Source organism: Glycine soja, chromosome 10 (genome assembly GCF_004193775.1).
Source record: "Glycine soja cultivar W05 chromosome 10, ASM419377v2, whole genome shotgun sequence".
Classification (NCBI taxonomy): Eukaryota; Viridiplantae; Streptophyta; class Magnoliopsida; order Fabales; family Fabaceae; genus Glycine; species Glycine soja.
The window spans coordinates 9,249,862-9,273,655 of NC_041011.1; the positions used below are offsets into that span (position 1 = coordinate 9,249,862).

The 23,794-nt window shown below is 34.5% G+C and overlaps 1 protein-coding gene and 1 pseudogene across 1 annotated transcript; both read right to left on the reverse strand.

The window, feature by feature from the left end:
* Positions 1 to 967: 967 nt before the first annotated feature.
* Positions 968 to 1,945, reverse strand: LOC114370345 (NDR1/HIN1-like protein 10). Its single transcript, XM_028327655.1, has 2 exons — positions 1,680 to 1,945; positions 968 to 1,543 (listed from the first exon to the last, which is right to left on the reverse strand). The coding sequence occupies exons 1-2, from the start codon at positions 1,850 to 1,852 to the stop codon at positions 1,069 to 1,071; spliced, it is 648 nt and encodes a 215-aa protein (XP_028183456.1). The 5' UTR covers positions 1,853 to 1,945; the 3' UTR covers positions 968 to 1,068.
* Positions 1,946 to 6,066: 4,121 nt separating this feature from the next.
* LOC114371327 lies at positions 6,067 to 15,504 on the reverse strand (annotated as a pseudogene).
* Positions 15,505 to 23,794: the final 8,290 nt, after the last annotated feature.

Genomic DNA, 23,794 nt, shown 5'->3' on the forward strand with positions numbered 1-23,794 from the left:
TTTAAAAAAAATAACATTCTCTAGAAAGTATGTTTCTGAGAATGTTTATAGCTAGATTTTTTACAAATTTTTTTTCATGAGAAGAGATGGAAATCTAATTTTTCCTAATTATTTTTTTATTATGGTAAAAATGTTAGATTATTTTTATTAGATTATTTAATATGATAGATAATTAACTATCTAATATAAATATCATGTATTTTTTTACTCTCATTAAACTTTTATAAATATTTCAAATAATATCTATGAGAAATTAAATCGATTTTATTTGTACTTAAGAATCATAATTCACAGGATTTAGGATTTATGATTTTCAGGCATTATGACTTTTATGAAAAAACGTTTTTCATATAAAGAATTTCTTAATATAAATTTTTATTTACTTTAGAGTATCACTTATTTATGCATGTTACTCTTAACCATTTAAAAGAGAAAAATATTATGTATTGACACTATAAAAAGATTATGTATGAAAAATATAAAAAAAATATTTTACACTGATTATGTATAGACATTAAACTCTTTAATTTAATCATACACTTTAAAAACTCATTATAAATTATGGCTTAAATATATTTTTTTTAATAAATATTTAATTTTTGAGTTTAATTCCTAATAAATTTTTATTCGGTGCTAAGTCCCTAATAAAACAATATAATTTTGTTTTAGTCTTTGATATTTTGTTTTATCCCAGATAAATTAACAAAATTTATGTTTATTCCCTTGATAAATTAATAAATTTTATTTTAATTTTGACTAATAATAAATGACAAAAATTTATTGATATTAAATACAAAATTCATTGATTTATGAAGGATTAAAAAAGTATCAATAATTAAAACCAAAATTATTGTTTTATTAAGAATTTATAGCTAAATAAAATTTATTAGATAGAAAAAATAAAAATAAGATATTTCTTAAAGATAAAAAATATATTTAACCTTAAAATTAACACAATTTTATACTATTATTCTAAAAAAAATCATCTGCCACTAAAATATAGTATCATGAATTACAAATTTACATTCACGAATTCAGTAGACAAGATCAAAATATGTACTTAGAGATTCAGAAGTCGATTTCGCACATGGCAGGGTGAAAAGAAGCCACCTTATTTCCATTATTAGAAGTCAAAGGTACCTTGAGCTCACACGTGCCTCTGGGATAGTAGTGACCTAACTGAAAATCATCAAGCCTGAACCTCATAGTAAAATGAATCTTAAGGTCAATAGGGAACACCCCATCTTTTTTATCTTCAGCGATTTGGTCTCTATTCAGCCCCATCACACGTTGTCCCGAGAAAACAGCGCCGAAGAAGTTCGTGCCCTTCTTGTCCTGAAGGTAGCCGTTCCAGGGCATGTTGACGTCGGCGGCGGAGAACTCCACGCGCCGGTAAAGCGCGTGGGCCCGAACGACGTCGTAGTAGATCTTGAGCCTCTTGTTGGGGTTGTGCGCGGTGATGTTGAGAACGAGGTCGTAGTAGAGAGTGCTGTTGTTGGCGGTGTAATCAAATTGTGTGAGGTTCGCGTCAATCAGGGTGAACCTAGATGAAAGTTATAAGATTGTAATTAAAAAATTAAAGAAAAAACGATTAGAGAAATATAATAGGTTCAAAGTTTATCGCTAAAATTACAATACAACTAATAATTAATATTTGCCGATTAAAAAAAATGATGAACCTGAAGGAGCGTGGTGTGATGATGATGTACAGGACAAGAATCGCAAGCATGACGATGGTGATTATGAGAACCAAAAGGATCCAGAAAGTTTGGCAGAGGCAGTGACAGCATCGTGTGCCGAGGCGCTCCTTCGAAGGAACGGCGTCGTTTGGTCGCGGTTGGGTATCAGCCATGTCTGGCGCGGACAAGAAAATTCGAACGAGCGTAATTAAACTATGGTGATGTAAAGTGCGTTTTGTTTCGTGGCAGCGAAGTGATAGGTATGTGTATAATAGTATATGTTTATGTGCAGGATAAGGAGGGGTTGGACTATTTGTCAAAACAAACGCGCTTTTGACTTCACTTTGCGCGTCTGTCGTGCCATGTTTGACATTTGGGCATGCGTAACTCAGTCATCTTCACACAAACCTTCTTTTATTTTTATTTTTTTTGGAAGCAGCACAAACACGTTCAAATATATATCCTCCGGTTAAAATTTGGAGAAATTAATCTCATACAATAAATTATATAATTAAGAGAAAGGAAAAGAGAGAACAGGGAGAAATATTGACAATTTTGTTGTTCCTTCTCAAGTGTATGTTGTATCGTACTAGTTATCTATTTTGATTATTTGTCTGGATTTTGTTTCAAGAATTGGGATTATTTTACCTTGCAAATTCTTTATTCAATTTCACAGTTTCGATGAAAACAAAAGGAATTTGAGGGAACACGCCATGTACGCGAGCAGTGTTTCAATTAGGTGGGGTGGGATTTTTATTGCATGGTTATTTTTTAAAAAGGTTTATTGCATAGTTAATGTGCTTGGATATCATAAAAGAATTAATTTTATCCTAGAAAATTAGGGTGGTACCATAAAAAATATAAATAATTATATTTTGCTTTATTGTTTTCTCTCAAATTAGTTTATCCATTCACTCTCGTATTTGAGTTAAGTTGCGATAGTGGCTTAGGATTTCGGTTCGGATCTTAGAATTCAAAACAAGTAATTTTAATTTTTTTAGTGTTAATTGAAGGTACGGAACAGAATAGGTTCAGGCTCCCCATAGGACGTACGGTCTAATCTACGTCAAGTTCAAGTTAGGTTAGGTTTTTTCAGAAATAGGTCAGGCTTAGATTTTTCTAAAAACATATTTGATTAAAAATATTATATATTTAGTTCATTTAAAAAATCTTTTAGATCTAATAAGTCAACATATTTAAGCAAGTATAAATTATTATCATTTATATCAAAACTAGTCGGTAACCCGTGCGCATGCACGGGTCTTTTGTCTAACTGATTTTCGATGGAAGAATAAAAAAAGACATTGTAAAAACATAAAAGGAGTAACATTCATATTAAATAGTTGTAATGTCAAATTATTTGAAGATAAATATAAAGACGTCTGAAATAAACATAAACAAACATTGTTTTGCAAAATAACACCGTAGATTTTCCTCATCTATATCACTATCATCCCAATCAATTGCACGCCTGATGACAACTTCCCAGATCTTCTCAGCACACCTATAGTAGAATGAGAGCTCGTCTCCATGGCTAAAATCACCTTCTTGAAGGAATTTATACCAAGGGAGAGTGACATACTTATCACCAATGCCTTTGTCGAGCACAACTACATTCCATTGCAATGGAGGTCCGAATCTTCTGAGAATTGTCATATGATCACCACAGTGGATTAGGCATTGTGTGACAGAGGTTGGAAGTTGCTGTAGGGAAAAAAAGAGTTAGGCATTGAAATTAATATTTGTATAGAAGATATAAATGGATATGAATATTTTACCAGTGGATAAGGTGTGCCTAGCATTGATCAGGTGATTTCATATGTCCAGATGTGTTTTCTTGTTGCACGACGCCTTTTGCATTTCTGTTGGTCTAATGGTGGAGTGAAGTGGAGGTCAAATTTTGAGGGGTGGTCGCAGGCCAGGAAATTTATCGTCACAGATTCATAAATCTGTAGTTCTGTCCTCAATCTTGTTAGGCCATCAGCAAAGTAAAGTTTGCCTTTGTGTTGTCTGACTTGAATTTCGTAGGTTTCCCCATCATACTTAAATTCAACAATTTCAGGATAATTTGGTAGCCATTGGCGCTAATAGAAGCCTGGTATTTCTATGGCGTCCTGCAATGGGAAAAAAGTATTTAAAAAAGGAAAAACAATATCAGAAGCACAAAGGATAAAATATGGAAAGGAAGGTTTTGATTTAACCTTGTCACAATGGAAGGCAGCTTTAAATTGCAATATCAATGGTTGTCTGATAGCAGACAATCTCAACTGCAGTGCAATGAGAAAAAAATGGACTTAGCATTTAAAAATCATGTATATCGACCAATTTAATTGTCTGTAGGTCTAAATTGGGGTGTTGCTGCAATGTAGTAGTAATTGGATTTAACAGTTCTAATTTAGGATAATTAAAATAAGATAAGAGAAGATGCATATAATATAACACCCAGGAAATTAGATGCAAGACATGAAAATAAGGAATACAGAACATGCATAATTCATGCAGAGTAGCGAAAGTCAAAGATCAAACGATGGCTGAAGAAAATAAAATAGAGATAAAAAAATGCAGCAAAAGCAAATACAGTAACAACAAAAGTTCTTAATCAGAGATCATATGATCGAACAGATAAGAAAATGCATTTCATGATTCGAATTAAAGGCCAAAAGCAAGAAAGTTTGAAAGAGCAGAATCAGGATTATAAAGAGAATATAATAGATGATGTATATCAGAGATGATATGATCGAACAAATAAGAAAATACACTTCATAACGCTAATTAAGGACCAAAAGCAAGAAAGTTTGAAAGGGCAGAGTCAGCATCATATAAACAATGTAATAGATCATGTATATAACCGAACTACTTTGAATCTTAATACAATAGTTGGAAATAATGGTAATAGAATGCTACGAAATTTAATAGGCATTTAAAAAGATTTAACTTAATATTGTTTCTGTTTTGTTTAGGATGGGGTATAATCGCACAGGATATGCATAGGCTGTTTTTTCCTACATGCATGAGTCAAATGTTATTCTAGATGACATGCTACCTAGGGTCCATTGACAATGACAATATAGTAGCATCATTCAAAATTATTGAATAATTTTCAGGATTCGTTAGCAATGAAGAAAAGTAAATTAATATTTAAATTTCTTACTATCTATTTAACAATAAAACATCAGAATCACTGGAACAGGTTTTTGAATTAGTATCAACAAAATGTCCAGATAGAACATGCATTGCGATAAAAGCACAACATGAATGCAAAAAGTGTGAGGGACAAAAATATGATTTAAACGTTACTAATATCTAAAGGGTAAGATAGATGATAATGTAGTATGCAAGAAACCTAAGACAATGGGCACAAATAAATGAAGCAGAAGCAGGGAAAATTGAATTAGGGCTTTGCCACAGGAAAGAAAGTTGAGTGAGACAATGATGGATTCAAACGTAAAATTGTTCAATATGTCTGTCCTAAATTGGAATTTGAAAACTTACAAACATAGATGGCAATATGTTGAATTTTGGTTCGGGATATGGATGAAAAATGTAACCAAATGCAAGGAAATGAATGAACATGCAGTCAGGTTTGGGTTTAGGCTTACCTTGCTTGAGGTAGTCGATGAAGCGGAAGCCATGGTGCTAGTCTCTTTGAGAGAATAATTTGGTTAGAGTTGAAATGAAGGTGGTAGAGAAACGAAATGTGATCTGATGATGTAAAGTAGTGGGTGATGGAAGGGTCATTGCTTTTCGGGGGGGTGTAAGTGACAGCAAGTTAAGTGGTTTGGGAACTGTGGAGCATTGAATGTTCCGTTCAAAGATTGGACGTGAATTGGCAGAATGATAAGTATGAAAGACTGTGGTGGTGGAGGCAGGTGAAGAGGTATTTTTATTGCTGAATATAACAAAGACTAAGTTAATTTTTTCTATTGTTATAAATACAATTTGCATCATCAGATGAATGACCTGTCTAATGCTGAAGTCGATAATGATCAGGCATAGATAATATTTTGCAAGGCCAATTGATTGTCTAAGAAAAGATAAATGGTTATACTAAAAGAATAATAATAAGTGTATCATCCAAGGAAAACAGCCAGAGTAACATATAGAATTCATTTGCTGAATGGTAGTATTTAAATTGAGATAAGCATTTTATTTTCTTTCGTGTAATTCATGAAAGAAATGGTTAATTTGGAGTTCATGAAAAGGGATGAAAATTTAAAATGCAGCAAATAAGAAAATGCACTCCATAAAGGAAGACTGGTTTTTTAAAATTAATGAATTATAGATTGGCTCATTTGATGATGTTTTAACTGTATATCAAAGATCATATGAGTAAGAAGCAAATACAGTTATGGTTAGAATTAAATTTGCAATCGGAAATAAATTGGATTTACCTTCTAATATTTGTAAATACCTCTTTGAAAACCACATTCGTGGTTGAAGTAATTTTTTTTTGTTCTGATCATGTATTAAAATTCGAAGTCCTTTCTTTGACTTGACTCTTGATAATGTAACATATAGTTGGCCATGTGAAAAAATTGGTTTTGGCAAGTAAAGTCCAACTGAAGATAGTGATTGCCCTTGGGATTTATTAATTGTCATGGCATAAGAAAGCATTATCGGAAATTGTCTCCTCAATAGCTTAAAAGGCCATGGTGACTGTGAAGGCGACATAGACATTCGTGGGATATAAACATGATCTCCGATATTTGTCCCAGAAATTATGTCAGCTGCAATAACATGTTTTGCTAGTCTTGTGATAATTAACCTAGTACCGTTACACAACCCTTGAGTTTGGTCTAAGTTCCTTAATAGCATTATTGGTGTTCCAATCTTGAGTTTGAGACAGTGATTGGGTAAGCCAGATGTTGTCAATGAATTCAGAAATTCAGTTGTCAGTGAGCGGAAATGACAACTTTCAATGGTTTCGGATTTGTCAACTGAATCAGAGCTTAGATATTCCATTTGTTCACCTATCAATATTTTAGACATAAAAAAGCAAATTCATCAACCAAAAATGTAAAATCCAGGAAAGTTGATTAAAAGATGAAAAATAGAATAAGATAATTTACTATATGATTACCCGGTATCGTTGTAAGCATATAATCATTAACTTGTTGTACTGTTTCATTTGTAGAAGCTAATATTGCTCTGGTTTGGAAGTATTCAGGATCATTGTGATGATGAGATAGATCTGGAAATGTAGAGTTAATTATACTATGAATAGGATCATTATATTTTGTGATTAATAGTTCCTGTGGAATTTCAATAGTAGCATAGCCATCATTTTCATCTCCAATAATACCATCACCAATATCTATATTCCACTGTGCAAAAGCTGCAATTTCTTCTTGATCTGTTGCTTGCATGTTGTTTTGTAAACACATGTTTTTTTGTCAGTCTCAAGATCTGACAATGATCCCATAGATAAGAGGAATTAATTATTGCGTTAACAATATCAGAGCGGCTGCCTCTTGGAATGACTGGCAGGATCTGCCGAAAATCTCCACCAAAGACCATGACTTTACCTCCAAAGATTTTATTGTCCTTTGAGTTGTGTTTGATGATATCTCTAAGACTGTGATCAAGTGCCTCAAAACAGAATTTGTGAGTCATGGGTGCTTCATCCCAAATGATCAGACTTGTCTGATTTAATAATTAAGCTAATTGAGTTCCTTGATGGATAATGCAAGTTGAGTCTTCAAAAACTGGAACTGGAATTTTAAATTTTGAATGTGTAGTTCTACCTCCAGGCAATAGCAGAGAAGCTATGCCGCTAGAGGCTACCATTATTACAATTTTATTGTCAGCTCTCAGTGAACTTGCAAGTGTTTTCCAAATGTATGTTTTTCTTGTACCTCCATATCCATAGAGAAAAAACATACCACCTTCATCTTTATTAACAGCTTCAACAATCTGGTTGTAAATTGAAGCTTGTTCGTCTGGAATCATTGATATGTGGCTTTAGATTTAAAGAAAAATGAATGAAGTTAAAATACTAATTTATAGATGAGAAAAGCGAAGAAGGAAATGCGCATAATAATTTTCAGAGGGGTAAATTGCTCTGTAGTTAATGTACCTGTCATGTGAGAAAATAGATGTTCAAACTCTGATCTAAGTTCTTCATTGTTGTAGTTTAGTTCAGCTAATATAAGGCTATTGTCTAGATAAGCTGGACAATTTGCATCCTCTGGATATGGCATTGAAGGATAGTCTCTAAGCGATCTTTGATTTGCTTGCAGCAGTTCTTCAATTTCAAGCAAGACCAAATTTTGAAGAGTTCTATCATCAAGCTTTAATGCTAATACACAAAAGGGAAAAAAGTCAAATTATGTGTCGTATCAATATTGATTTGTCTGATGGGAAATTAGCACTAACCTGGACTTGTTGATGATTTTTTATAACTATAGACAATGTCATCAGCCATCCAATGCCAAGTTTGGTCCCAAACTTGTTCAGGTTTGCTCATTGTTGCAGTTAAAAGTAACAACACAAATAGCTTTCTTATATAATGTGCTGAACCCCAGTCTTTTGCTTCCTTCATTGCCTCAATAAATTCTTTATCATCTTGTAAAAATCCCATAGCAAAACATGCTTCTTTATATGTAGAATACTGGACATTATCAACTGTTCTTAAATCCTCAAATGAGGTAGGTCCTTTACAAACAATAAGCATCATTCTCAAATAAAATAATTCCCCTGTAATTGGTGGAACCCATAGTAATCTGCCAATGGTGTAGCCTTTCTTCCTAAGTTGCCAACATCTTTTCTTCTGATTGTATACAAACTTAGAAACAAATTCTGCATAAGTAAGATTTCTCCCTTCAACAGATTTTTGGTTGGTGTTCATCCATAAAATAAACTTTGAATCAGAGATACTTGGCTTAGACAATACATCACCAATATCATCATGGTCTTCGTAGAGAACACTATGTTGGCCTGGAAGATGGAAGTGTAATCTTTCAATAGCAGGTTTTCTGCCATGTATTGGAAATCCAAAGATTCTCCAAGTAGATTCACAGGGACATATGTATCTGTTAGGAAGATAGAAGTAGTTGTTATAACAATGATGATCAGATAAATTAGAGATCAAGTTTTAATAATACATGTAATCTAGATATTCTTTGATCTCATCATTATGAGTGCCACCATTCTCAGTTTGATCGTTATCTTCATGAATCAAAACAACAGTTACTCTATCATATCCCTTGTTGATGTACTTAAATAAATATTTGATAGAAGTGTGTTGGTTACACCATTCAATATTGATATGTGCTTGGTATTTTCTGAGCAATCTTGGATTGTAAGGTACAATATACCTGTTATCAATTATAACACCATTTTTCTCAATTGCATGACCATTGTTTCTTCTACGATAGACTAGAAAATCATCAGCATCTAAAACAGTATGCGGTTGGAACATTTTAGGATAGAAACGACTACACTTGCCTTCTTTCATGCATGGAGATCCAGGATTCAGAGTTCCACATGGACCATGAGCCATATGGTTTTTTACTAATGAATACAGTTCTAGCTCATCTTGCTGTGAAGGTATCTCTGCTGATATAATTTGATCAATTTCATCTGAGGATAGGTATTTGTTATCAAGATGTAAAAAAAGTAGCAAATGGACATGAGGCAGGCCTCGTTTTTGAAATTCTATTGTATACATATCTGCAATTTATTAGTAAGTCTGTTAATAGATAGCAATTAAACTTATTAGATATGATTGTGTGATTAATATTGACAGTGTAAAATAACAATGTCACACATAATATAAATTCACCAAACTTAGAATCAACTTACATGCAATAACTTTTCCTAGCATGTGATTCTTTGTCAAGTCCATAAGCATTTGTTCATACTTTAGTTTGAAGACTCTGGAGATTATGTCTGGCCTATCTGCTGCTTTCAGATTCAACGGATTCAGCAATCTATGGATTTCAGGCCAGTTTGGATTGCAGGTTAAAGTAATAAACAGATTTGGGAAGCCCACATGGCTACATATGGCCATACCATCAAAATAAAGTTGATCCATATAGCACGGACTGCCAACAAAAGTTGAAGGCAAAATGACTCTTTTACCTTTATTTAGGTCTTTCCTGCTTCCATCATCCAATGACTGTTGTAAGCTACAAAACTTGTCAACAAGAAGTTTTTTTTGGTTGTTTCTGATGTAAGAAAGTCTTTCTGACTCAACCATAGTATACCCCTCAACAACAAATTGTTGGAATAGTCTCCTAGAATTCAACAAAGTTTTAGACTCATTTGATCTGCATTGTAGCCTATAAGAAAACCACTCCCTCATTGTAAGACGATTTCTTTTCCTTTTCTTACCATCTGATCAACTGCTATGTAGAATATCAAGTCTATATCCATCTTCCCCGTAAGGAAATAAGAAATGGTATTGTAGAGCTAGATAGATAGAATGTAATTCATGGATCCTTTGTAGTTGTCCATGCTGAGTTTCAATAATAATATCTCTTTTTGAATTTGCATCAAAATCGCCTACTATTAGTGTTGCAACTTCAGGAACAGTAGGTACATTATATGTACGACCATCTTTCTCACGATTAGCAATCAATTTCAACTTGATATTATCCACTTGAACATCTTGCAATCTATCTCTTGCCATCCTGAAAGTTTTTGCATGCACGTTGTATTCATCCAGCATCTCACTAAGTTGTGAAACAATGTGTTCTTGAATTTGATTATGTGGACTGCTGAGCAAAGCAAACAATTATATATACGATGATTGCAAGATTAGTAATGCAGAATAAACAATTGAATTCTGTTTAAATGTAAGATTGTTGATCAATGTTGTGCATTTATAATAATAACAATGAAAGACTAACTACCTTATTGCATTAATCCTATTCCGCACTTCATTTTCTGTGTCAAAGATATACAATTGTGCAAATTTTGGTTCTTTCCCAGGCATTGGTAACATGCTACCTATTCTATGACATGGTTGACCTTGAATTCTTATTGTAGGAGGTCCTCTTGAATGATTAATTGATTTGTCAAACTTAATACCAGCAGAAGTAAAGGCAAACATCATGTTATATGTCCTTATGTTCTGTTGGTAATTATTACTATCAGATGTACCATGATCATACAAAAGTTGGTAGAGATATTTAGGTGGATTCTGTAACAATGGAAGTTCAACTTTGCCATTTCCACAACATAAACTGAATCTTGGATTTGTAGTTCTTTTATCTTTTGAGACTCTTTCATCATACCACATATTTGCATTACAGTGACTACACTGCATGAGTTGGTCACCAAGATTAGAATATCCTGAAATAATTTAATGACATATGGCAAAGTGAGGTTGGTCATTGAAAATGTTTTAGGAAAACATGTAAATTGAAACACGATAAACAAAAGCAGTTTTGTACAGTGCAAGATATTCGACAGTAAGCTAATAACATAGTGTTTATGAATATTAATTGTTACCTTCTCTATTAATTGCGGGGTCATTAGCTGAGGACATATAATTTTGGTGAAGAAACTGAAACACAGCCTATGAAAATTGTATTTAGATTAGATTATAGCATTATAATGTTGAAAATTAATTTGATAAAGTCAATTTTAATTGGTACCTTGTGTTGATTCAGAACATCCTCTGATGAATCACGAATATTAACTAAAAAAGTGAATTAAATCTAAGTTTAGTGGAATTTATTTAATGTGGAATGGATTCACATGATATTGAATGCACCTTACAGGTTGCTTGTCTTTGTGAGAAAAAAATTGTGGATATTGTATTACTAAATCAAGAAACTAATTAAAATTATTAACTGTAATTTGGAAGATAATATTTTGAATTACTTACAATCAATATTCTGAGCCTGATCATTAACTCTGTGTTGCCTGATACCTTTATTTTTTATCTTGGTTTGTGCTGTATCACTATGATTTGCATGCTCATGGTTATACATGTTCTTGATGGTTGTTGTTAATCTTGACTGAGTTATAAAATTTTTACTGACTTCTTGTTTGAATTTTACAATACATGCTAAATTAAAATTGCAAAAGTCCATGGACATGCAGAAAAGAAATGTTATTCCACTCGGACCAAGACATAACTTGACTTGTTGACTAAAATGATTAATGTTGACAGCTGGTTAAATGGATCATACTTTGATAAAAATGATTAGACATGCATGTATAGCCATGATTATAGCCATGGTTTTGACGACCACATTAAAACTTGAAAAGTAAGTAATAAAAAGTAAGCATAAGGAAAAACACTAAAATTATGAATGCTGACAGCTAATTAAATGCACTAAAATGATTAGACATGCATTTATAACCATTATTATACCTATGCTTTGGCGTCATCGATAAGAAATGTGATATCGAAAATGTTATGCATGACAGAATTAGGATGTCAACCTAAAAAGAATTTGTTTTTTTACTTGTCTTATTAATTGAACATCATATTAAGACATATGATGAAAGATGGAGTAAATTTATCAAATATCCGATTCTGCATTTGCCAAAGTAAAATCAAGCAAAAAATGGCATCTAAAATAACAAATCATGCTAAACGATGATTGATAATAAAGAAACACTTAATTACATATCATTGATGATCCAAGATCATGTTTCTCAAGACTCCAAAGCTGATACTTTTGTCTTGGTGTGTATATTCTGCTGTTAGAAAATTAATCAGATATGAATGCTGATTTAGTTGTGCTAGTAATCAATATTTCGTGGTCATTATTTCTAATATTTTAATTTGATTCCCGTGAATACTTTGTGCTCAGACAATTAAGGATGCACACCTTAAAATCAAATGCTATAATGGCCCGTTAAAACTTTAATTGAATTTTAAGTTATCATGATTGTGAAGAACATGTTTTCTGAACTTTCTGTCTGGCAATCTCTGATTTGTATTTTCAAATCATACTTGTTCTATATCTCACGATATATTTGAATTCATAACATTTTCATAGGTCGATTTCTTGAAACATGGCTTTATAACCATTAATATAAGCATGGTCTGTCGATATTTATTTTAACAATTGAACAAATAAGGATTTTGAAATATAGTGCAATAGTTAAGGTGACATCAGATAAACCACAAAACTAAAATCCCAGAATACTTGCATACAAAATAAGATTAAAATTTAAACAAAAGTTCTTATCAGAGTTCTAAAGCAACACCACCACAACAAAATTAAATGTAGGAGCCAATGTACAATATACAAATAGCAAGGAAAAAAAATTGTTCAACACAACTTGAAAACAACCAAATGCACTAAATTGCGCCATGTTTTTTTAATTTGTTGGATGAAAGCTGTGCAGGTGAAATTTGAGAGGTCCCTGCTTCATCATCACAATCTTGAAATGCCTGCTGCTTTGTAGGCGTCAAGGGGAGTCCAAGCAGTGGATCATGGTCTGCTGTCACAGATAGGGATTGTTGGATAAAACAAATAGCAATGAATAAGTTGAATGCTAAGTTGAAAGCCATGAAGTGTCAAAATGCAAGAATTGCAAGAAAGATCATATTAAAAAATGAGAGCAGTCATCAAAACTCAGATTCATGTTGAGCAGAATGATTGGAATCAGAAACCGGGATATTCATTTTTGAAGATGTCTGAATAAGACATACATTGAAGATAACATAACCCATGGAAAACAAATAAATATGAATAGAATACATACTTTTCACAATAGTTAATGTCAAATAACTTGCATTGAACATTACCTCAGCATCAGCTAGCATATCCATCACAGCATTTATTAAGCTCGAGTCAGCTGAACACTTCAAAACAACAGAATTCCTGAACTTGGGTTGCACCTTTATCTTGAAAGCAAGTTCATAACCCAGCAGCTTATCAAGTGCTTGGGGTGAAGCATTCAAATCAACATCACCGTCCTTGTTCAAAGAGAATAATTGTATTACACAAACAAAAAATAACATATCAAACATAAACAGTTACGGTTGAATCCAAAAACACACTTCAATTTTAAGCTTATTAACTACATCAGCTGATTGACCAATTAATTCACTGCATTCACGGTCCTAAAGCAGGAATTTTGTGCTTTCATTTCCCTGGTTGATCATCACCTCAAGCCTATACCTGCTACCATATGCACCAATAGTGAAAAAATGATGAAGGTATGAAAAATACACAACATTTTAAAAGATCACAATGACCTAAGCACAACTTCCTTATTGTATTTGCCGCATGCACATGTAAAGGGCACCATCTCTGCATCACTTTTTTTATGGCACTGAATGCAAGCTGTATAACACCATGAATGATTGTCCAGAACAATCCTAGTAATTGTGCCAACAGTGACACAAACAATTTCCTGTGTGAAACAACATACACATCAAATAAAAAAACTTCAGATAATGCATGACAAAGAATTAAAATCTATACAAGATCATTACTTCAGAGATGGTGTTAATGTCAGCAATAGTCTTTGCCTCAGCCTTGCCAAAGAATGATTCTATTGATGATAATTGGATAGAACCTGAAAGCTGTGTACTCCCTTCACCATGGGATTTAAAACCTGACCGGGCCTCAATGCCCAACTCTGCAAGCCTACAAATATAGAATGAACAACAAAAATAAGACAAAAAATGATCAACATATATTACATAACACATACAAAAAATACTATTCATTGAATTCTTGAATCTCGATCACGGGCTGGTTAATAATTAACTTTGAAGCCTTGAAAGAATTGTTGATCGATGCGGGATAAGATCCTAAATCATTTAAAAAACAGAACCATAACATGCAATAACATAAACAGAGAAATCAATAAATTCAAGATGAGGATATACCCTGCGCTTCCTTGATCCTACAATGGCTCAATAGAACTATAATTGGGCCATCACCTTCATAATCATCTAAGAACTTCAAAAACTGCAAGCAATAATCATCCCACAAAGTGCAAGATAGCGATTGCTGGCTATCAGAAACAAATAGTTATGAGACAATCAGTTATTAATAATAATGTAATCATAGCCACAACTTGACAAAGCATATCACACAAATTGTCACCAAGAATCGAACTTTACCTCAAGTCCTTTAGTTTAAGGACTACCCTTCTACCTTTTCCTGAAACTTGGCGAAAGACAACCTCCTCCACAACACCAATAACATCTAAAGCAAGTAGGAAAATCAGGGAATGCTATTTAATTCCAAAAAGAACAGAACTTTCAAAATAAACTCAATTGCAAAAATATAAGTTAACATACCAACCAATAGTCCAGGTTCAAACTGGCCAGCCACAACATCCGCAAATCCAGCAAACCTGTATTTTAGAACTTTAAAATTGTGCATGACATAAGTACAATTTTCTTTCAAGTCCATTTTTTTTTACTTCAATTGGTCTTGTTTACAAACAGCGTGGATCTCATCACCCTGGATTGCATTAAGGTTACAACACAATGAACTGAACAATAAGTAATAAGTAATAAACCTACAAAAAAAAAACACAAAATTGAAGCATACATCGGAGTCCACGAACACCATTTCATCTTGCTCAGATTTGTTAGGCGTGCCAATAAACCATAGATCACTGATCCTCACACTAAGTTTAAGAGTTTCTTTTGAGCCATCGAAGCTCTTTATCTTGTCTGGAGAACGTGCCATAATACTGCAAAAAAAAAAAACAACAAAACCACCATCAAAACAGAAACACGATAAGCTAAGAAAAAATCCAAAACCTCGTTCAACACACAAAAATGAGAAGCTAACATGCATGTAAGAAAACACACATGAAAACAGCACCAGAACAGAACAGCAGAAGTACCACGAACAGAAAAACACGATAACCAAGCATGCAAACCAAACATCGTCCAACACAGCAAAATGAAAAAATAACATGCATGTAACAAAACAAACATGAAAACAGCACAGAAACAAAAGCCAAAAACCCGAAAGGTAATATGCATGTAAGAAAAGAAAAGCCAAAAAACCATAAGCTAACATCGAATGTAAGAAAACATACATTAAAACAGCACCAAACAGAACCCAAATTAAGTTGGTCTGTATCTGGAAAAATGAAAAGCAAAAACACGCAAACTGAAGAATGAAGAATGAAATGCAAGAAACCACGTAAAGAAGCAAAGGCCAGCACATGCACAACATGAAAAATAAAACACGTGTAAATGCCACAATCAACAAAATGAAACACCTGTAAGCATCAGAAGAGTGGAAAATTAAAGGGCTAAAAGACCAAAAAACCAAGGAAATGGACAGCTGTCACAATCTTAGTCAGGGGTATTTTAGGAATTTCCAGAGGGTTCTCTTTTATAGATAGTATATAGATCATATATTTATTTATCTTTTAACAATATTTTGAATGTTGACCTACAATAAGAGTCAAACATTTATTGAGTGATAAATTTATGTTTTAATTAAAGAACTTATTATAAAATAGGTTTTATTTTAATTAAGTTATCTTAAACATGATAAACATATATCATATTAACGTGTTAGACTTGACTCTTAACTTAATTTGTTTATTTCTATCTTTGTTTCATGCGTTTGAGTAATGATAATTTTGATTTTTTTTATAGATTATAGTTTGATGCACATAGAGTTTTTTTCAATGATTTGTGAGCATATTATCCAATGTAAAGAGAACTTAGACTTATATAAAAGCTTTAATATAAAATAGGATTTTAAGTAGGCTAACATGTCAAGCTAGACTTTTAAATAGGCTAGGCTTATTTGCACCCCTAAACTTTTCAAATAGATCATATTTAGTTATCGCACAACATCCCTTTCATCCAAACACTTTTAACAAAGTATCATTCTACTCCGACGAGGGCCACATGGGTGTGGCGAAAACTTTAGCACAGCTCATTGAAAATTTTTATTGGCCTGGATTGAGAAAAGATGTAAAATGTTTTGTAGCAACCTGTGTCGACTGCCAACACACTAAGTATGAGACTAAGAAGTCTGTCGGTCTCTTATGTCCATTATCGGTACCCTGTCGGCCATGGGAGGACTTTCCCTTAGACTTCATCACAGGCCTACCTCCGATTCGCGGAAATACTGCCATATTGGTTGTAGTAGATCGATTTTCAAAAGGCATACACCTAGGCATGCTGCCAACTCAGCACTCAGCTTACTCAGTCGTCATCCTGTTCATGGACATCGTCAGAAAGCTTCATGGCATGCCACGCAGCTTGGTCTCCGACAGAGACCCATTATTCATAAGCAATTTTCTGGCAAGACCTGTTTCAGATGAGCGACATGAAATTGCGGATGAGCTCAGCTTATCATCCACAAATAGATGGACAAACGGAAGTTTTGAATCGCATGATCGAACAATACCTGCATGCCCTCGTCCACAAGAAACCTTTATCTTGGGGCAAGCTTCTTAACTAGGTAAAATGGTCTTATAACACGTTGCAACACTCAGGCTTAGGTGTTTCACCGTTCAAAATTACATTTGGGAGGAAACCACCAAACCTGTCATGGTATATTACAGGCTCGTCGAAAGTGGAGGCAGTGGATGAGTTCTTATCAGATAGAGAATCTATTTTTGCTGAACTAAAGAAGAAGCTTCAGAAGGCCCAACTGGCAATGAAACACACACCTAACAGGGAGTGTAGGGATGTCCATTTTGACATAGGAGATTTGGTCATGGTGCGACTTCAGCCTCAGAGACAGTCCTCTATTATAGGCCAACAAAGGGGATCCTTTAAGCTTAACAAGAAATATTATGGGCCCTTTAAGGTACTATATCAAATTGGGCCAGCTACTTATAAGCTTCAATTACCCGTAGGTACCTGCATCCATCTAGTGTTTCATTATTCTATGCTTAAACCATTTCATCAGCCACCCCTGCCCGATAATAATCCAGCCCTCTCATTGCCATCGGTTGTAATCGATAATCAACCATTAGTGTCACCACTAGCCATTGTGGAAACTAGATATAACTTAGAATCCAGCAAGCCCAGACTGCAAGTCCTTATGCAATGGGATGGTTTTCTTCCGGAAGATACCACTTGGGAAGATTGGGAGCAACTACAAGCTGGTTACCACCTTGAGGACAAGGTGATTCTTGAAGGCCCAGGGGATGATAGCAAGCAAGATTATTCAGTAACCAAACCCAAGAGAAGGAGCAATGCACCTGCATACCTAAAGGACTACATATAATAGCTTTGCTAACCTGGCACCCATGTCTGCTTTTTGTCTACCACTAGTCCACCACTACACCTTTCTTTCCAAATTTTGTTACACTTTGTCATCACAGAATTACAAATTCTATTAGTCCATCTTAGTATAAATACTAGCATAATGTAATAAGGCATGCATAATGAAAATTACTCCTTCTTATTCTCACCCCTTTGCTTCTTGGAGGAACTAGACCCTCGAAACAAGAAAGTGCACTTAACAAGGTAGCAGCTTTTTCAGCACTGTAGTTTAAAGTGAAAAAACCGTGATCTAAATCTTACAACCACGACCACTTAGAGTGTGAAAAAAAACGTGACTTAAACTTAAGACCATAGTTTTTTCACATTTGAGCATGATTTTTTGGTGTGGTCTAAAGCCCAAAATGTTGTAGTGATCATCACATGTTGCCCCAAGAAAACCCTGCTCATGTGGTTCATGCTCGTTGAGAATTGACAAAACAATGTGAGCCACGTGATCACGCCCGTGGAAGCGAGCTTGATTTCATCGTAGGACATATGAGCCTCCACTATTGTCATTGTAAATGTTGAATTTTTATATTCAGGTTTCACATGGTGAACTTGAGGATGAGGTTGTAGCCAAGAATGTTGGTGGTGCAATTGAATTGTGTGAGTATCACATTGGTGACATGGAACTTGAAAGAGCAAGGTTGGATTATGTTGTATGACATGAGGATTGCGAGGGCAGCGAAAATGATAATGCAAATGAGGAGGATTCAAAGAGGCAATTACAACATCCTTTACCATGTTGGCAAGGTTGCTTCAAGGGTTTGGAGTTGGTGACGTTCAACTAGGGTGATGTAATCCTTACTAGGAGCGGATCGCTTGATATAGGTCACAGAGTTTGGAATGCCACTTCCAGAGAAGGAAGATAAGTTAGGATAAACGCCACAAGAATTACCTTGATAAGTCTAATATTGGTTCAATAAGGAACCCAGAGAGATGCTCTCACAAAATGCCAAAAACTCCCTTTATTGAAAACGAGTTCAATACATATAGTGTATCTGAGATGCAACTGAAAAGGCGCCAATTTTATTTAATTTAAAATTAAAAAATGAAAATTAGAAAAGAAATAGCATGGGCCTTCAAATTAGTTTAGGCCAAAATGACAACGAAAAAAATAGAAATAAAAAAATATATATTTGGCATAGGCCTTCAACAACTATTAAAATTCTTAGTAGTGCCTCTGCCTCTGGGCCTTCATCCTTTTCCACTTGTGCCTTGTTAAGTATGTTTGATACCATTTTTTGGAGGGTATCCACTGACTGTTTGGTCCTTCTCCTGGTCATAGGTCCCTGTATTTGGGCAGTTTTAGGATTCTCGTCATTCCCTCCTTCTTAGAAAGCATTTTCTCTCAAATGTTCAGAATCATCACCTACAACAAATGGAGTCATGTTAGCAACATTAAATGAAGAACTTACTCCATACTCACCTGGAATATTGATCTTGTAAGCATTGTCATTGATCTTGGAAAGGTTCGTCTCCTCTAGGTTGAAGTTTGGACTTCCTTTGTTTAGGGAACCTCTCTTTCCTTATTTATACCCAAACCCAATCACCTGGTTCAAGTACCACTTTCTTCCTATTCTTGTTGGCTTACATGGCATATCTTTCATTCTTCTTTGCAATTTGAACCTTCACTTGTTCATTCAATCTTTTCACATACTCAACTTTAGTCTGTGCATCCTTATGCTTAGTTTGGCCATCGGTTTGAGGATGACGTATGGTGGAAAAGAAAAGCTTTAATCCAACCTACCCCATAGTGTTCTCCAAAAGTGACTTAGGAACTTGGTGTCTCGGTCTGAAATGATGCTTCTTGGTAGTCGGTGGAGATGCACCACTCCCTTGAAAAATAAATCAACAACCTTAGTCTCGTGGGGGTTGCTTTTGTAAGTTAAACCTGTTAGGCAATGAAGCTCCTGGAAGGAGGTCAATTTAATGTTCTATGCCTCTTGAAGGTGGCAGTCCTTGGGAAAGACATCTTTAAATTCTTGCAATAAGAGTTCAACACTAGGAAAAACAGAAATAGTTAACTCATTAGAATTATCAGTAGAAACTTTATTGTCTTTGCAGTAAAATAGATAGAGCAGCTCACGAGCAAGTAACACTTTCCTTACTTCAGTCGCCTTCGCTAAACAATTAAATTTTCTCTCATGTGTATCACTTTTTCCCTCACATGTATCACTCTTCTTTTTTCTATTCCTCTTTGGTGTTTTTAAGCTAGATTTACAAGTATACCAATTTGTACAAGTAGTAATTAAAACGGTAAGTCCGAGTATCGTGTCCACAGGGAATTTGTTATACTTAGATGTCATATATTCAGTTTGTAAGCATTTTCAATCACAGTAAAATAAAGTAGAGAAACTCATTCGTGTTTCAAATTCTTTAATTAATTTTTCTAGACTTAAACGCATAGCAAAACAAACGCCAAACTGTAAAACAAAACAAATATCAAGATAAAAACATCAGGGAGTATTCTACTGAACTTTCTCTTGCTGTAACTAAATGGGTTTTTCTCTATTCAATATTACTCTAATGTTCTTGCACCGTCAAATTACTCAAACCATAATTCCTCACATGAAAGAGCCTAACCCTCTTAGTTTTGTTTTTGATTCCTCAACAAACTCATTCTAAGCGGGCTACACTACGCACAAGATGCAAAACTTACTAGATTACTGCACACTATTCCTAGAAATGCAGACTTCTAGCTATTCTACCAAGTTCTAAGGACTTTAAGCATTTTCCAATACTCAAAACCTAACAAAACATATAAATGGGTGATCAAACCACAAATATGTAACATAAACACAGATAGAAGCAGAGAACACTAGTAATAACATTAAATATATAGTTAGAAGCTTTACATTAAGAGTGCTCAGTAGAAAAACTCCCCAACAATGAAGTGTTTAGCCCTCCAATAGCAAGGAGGGCTTAATAGAAAGGTGAAATGATGTTGGAATGAAAGAAAATGGTAAAAGTATGAAGAAAATGTCTTCTCTTCAGCCTTGGTGCCTTCTTCCTTCCTTCTTAAGTTGTCTATCTATTCACTTCCCTTTATTCTCAGTGCTTTTAAAGGCTTTTGGGCTTCTCATCTTACGAAGGCGCGCTCAGCGAGCATGTTTCACTGAGCGAGAGTAAGTGGTTGTGCACTAAGCGGGCTTGGACGCGCTAAGAGCGAGAAGAAACAACGTCCTCGCTAGGTGGGCTGGCTGCGCACTAATCGCGCTGCTCTCTGGTTCAACATTCTTTAGGGTTTTGTTCTCTCTTAGTGAGCATGCTTCCTCACTAAGCGGATGAGCCTCGCTTAGCAAATTTGGCTCGCTAAGTGAGTCCTTTAGCAGCATTTCAAAATCTTCTCTTCTTTAGCCTAAAAACCCAATTAAATCCAACATTAGTCAACAAAAATGGAGTTTCCACTGTATAAATTCACACAAGAATAAATTATTTACAAATCTCGCAAAAGAAACCATAAATTAGAGGTACATTGCTACTTTTTCTCCTATTTTTAATGCATTTAAAGCTCATGAATAGCAATTAACAGTGTTTCACTCTTTTCTTTCTCTTGCTCTCTCATTATGATTGTTGGATCAAGTGGCCTCAGAATAATTAAGAAGGGGGGGTTGAATTAATTATTCCTAAGCCTTTACTAATTAAAAATTACTCCTTCTTAGGCTTTTACAATGTTGTTAAGTAAATGAAGAAGAGAAATGAGACTTAACCAAAAAGTAAAAGCGGGATTTAAAGTGCACAACGGAAATTAAAAGAATAGGGAAGAAGGAAACAAACACACAAGAGTTTTTATACTGGTTCGGCAACAACCAATGCCTACATCCAGTCCCTCCCATGTTCTCTTTGAACAACTTAGTGGATGTACCCTCTACTAGAACTGATCCACAAGAGATGTACCCTCTCTTGTTCTCATTCAAACCCAAGTATATGTATCCTCTACTTGTACCACAAAGGATGTACCCTCCAATGTGTTAAGACAAAGTTCTCAAGCGGTTAAACCTTTGAATCTTTGTGAATGGGGATACAAAAGAATTCTCAGGCGGTTAGTACTTTGAAATCTTTTGTATATGGGAAAGGGAAGAATCAAAAGAATTCTCAGACTGCATCTTATTAAATTCTTTGACAAGGGAGAAGGGAGACACAAAAGAATTCAGGCGGTTAGTCCTTTGTTCTTTGACACAAAAAGAATTCAGGCGGTTAGTCCTTGGCGAATTCTTTTTGGCAAAGGGAGAAGAGAATGAAAAGATGAATAGCACAATTTTCAAGGTTTGGAAAACCAGAAAACTTTGGAAAGCTTTTGGAAAAAGGAAGAAGAAGAAGAAAAAGAAGAAGTATCAAAGGTTTCTCAAAAATGGTTCTAAAAAAATGTTTGAAAAGTTGTTGTTTGCAAATCAAAGCCTTGTTTTTATAGACTCTTCAAGTCTAGTCAAGAAAACTTTTAGAAGAGTTATAACCTTTAGAAAAACCTTAAAAACCATTTGGAAAAGATATAACTTTCAGAAAAACTTGAAAACCATTGGAAGAGTTACATCTTTTGATTTTCGTTCAAAAACTTTCACTGGTAATCGATTAGCAAATCAGTGTAATCGATTACACAAAGCTTTTTGTGAAAGGATGTGACTCTTCACAATTAAATTTGAATTTCAATGTTCAAAGACACTGGTAATCGAATACCAAATACTTGTAATCGATTACAGCATTTTGAAATTAATTGGAACGTTGTAAATTCAGTTTGAAAGCTTTTTGAAAACCATTTTGCTACTTGTAATCGATTACAATAATCTGGTAATCGATTACCAGAGAGTAAAAACTCTTTGGTAAAAAGGTTTTGAGAAAAACTCATATGCTACTCAGTTTTTGAAAAAACTTTTTAATACTTATCTTGATTGAGTCTTTTCTTGATTCTTGAATCTTGATCTTGATTCTTGGAACTTGAATCTTGAAACTTGATTCTTGATTCTTGAAATCAATTTCCTCTTGAACCTTGAAGTGTTCTTGACTCAATCTTGAACTCATTCTTGAATGTCATTATCTTTGTTATCATGAAGTGTTCTTGACTTTTGAGCTTTTTGTCATCATCTTTGTTATCATCAAAACTCCTTGAATCAATCTTGATTCATCATGAAGCTTGCTTCTACACTGATTTGGTCATCACACACTTCTCTAGGGGATAGAGGTTTAAGAATAATTTTTCGGGCATGGTGCTGGAAAGAAATCTTGTTGGTGAAGCCATCATGCACTGCGTGTCATACTGCCATGGTCTTCCTAACAATATATGAGTCGCCTCCATTAGAACCACATCACACAACATTCTATCATTGTATCTTCCAATGGTGAGACGCACCTCAACTTACTGAGTCACTTTTACCTCTTCATCTTCACTAAGACACTGAAGTCTGTATGGCCTAGGATGGGGCTGAGTATCCAAATTCAGTTTAGACACTAACCTGGAACTTGCAACATTGGTACAACTTCCTCCATGAACAATTAAAGAGCAAAGCTTACCATTAATTGTGCATCTGGTGCGGGAAATATTTTCTCTTTGGGTGTCATCCAGTGGTCGCATCTGACTTTCCAAGAGCCTTCTCACCATTAGCATATCACCCTGCATAGCTTCCTCCTCAAGCTCTTTTTCCACTTCTTCTTCCTCACTGATTTCAGATTCACAGGTAATTTCTCCATCATGGTCCTCCAGGTTGGACATTCAGAAGCAATAGGTCCTATGCCTAAGCATTTGAAGCATTTTATGTTTCTAGTAGCAGTGTTGGATGATGAGGCAAAATCATGTTTGGTTGCAGCACTAGACGCTGCTAACTTTCCATATGGAGACTGTGTTGATGGATTGGATGAGTTGCCTCCCTCCTTCTTGGATCTGTTGGTCCAATTTTGGTTGAAAGTGTTGGATGAGTTCCTTCTTGCTGCAATTTTCCTT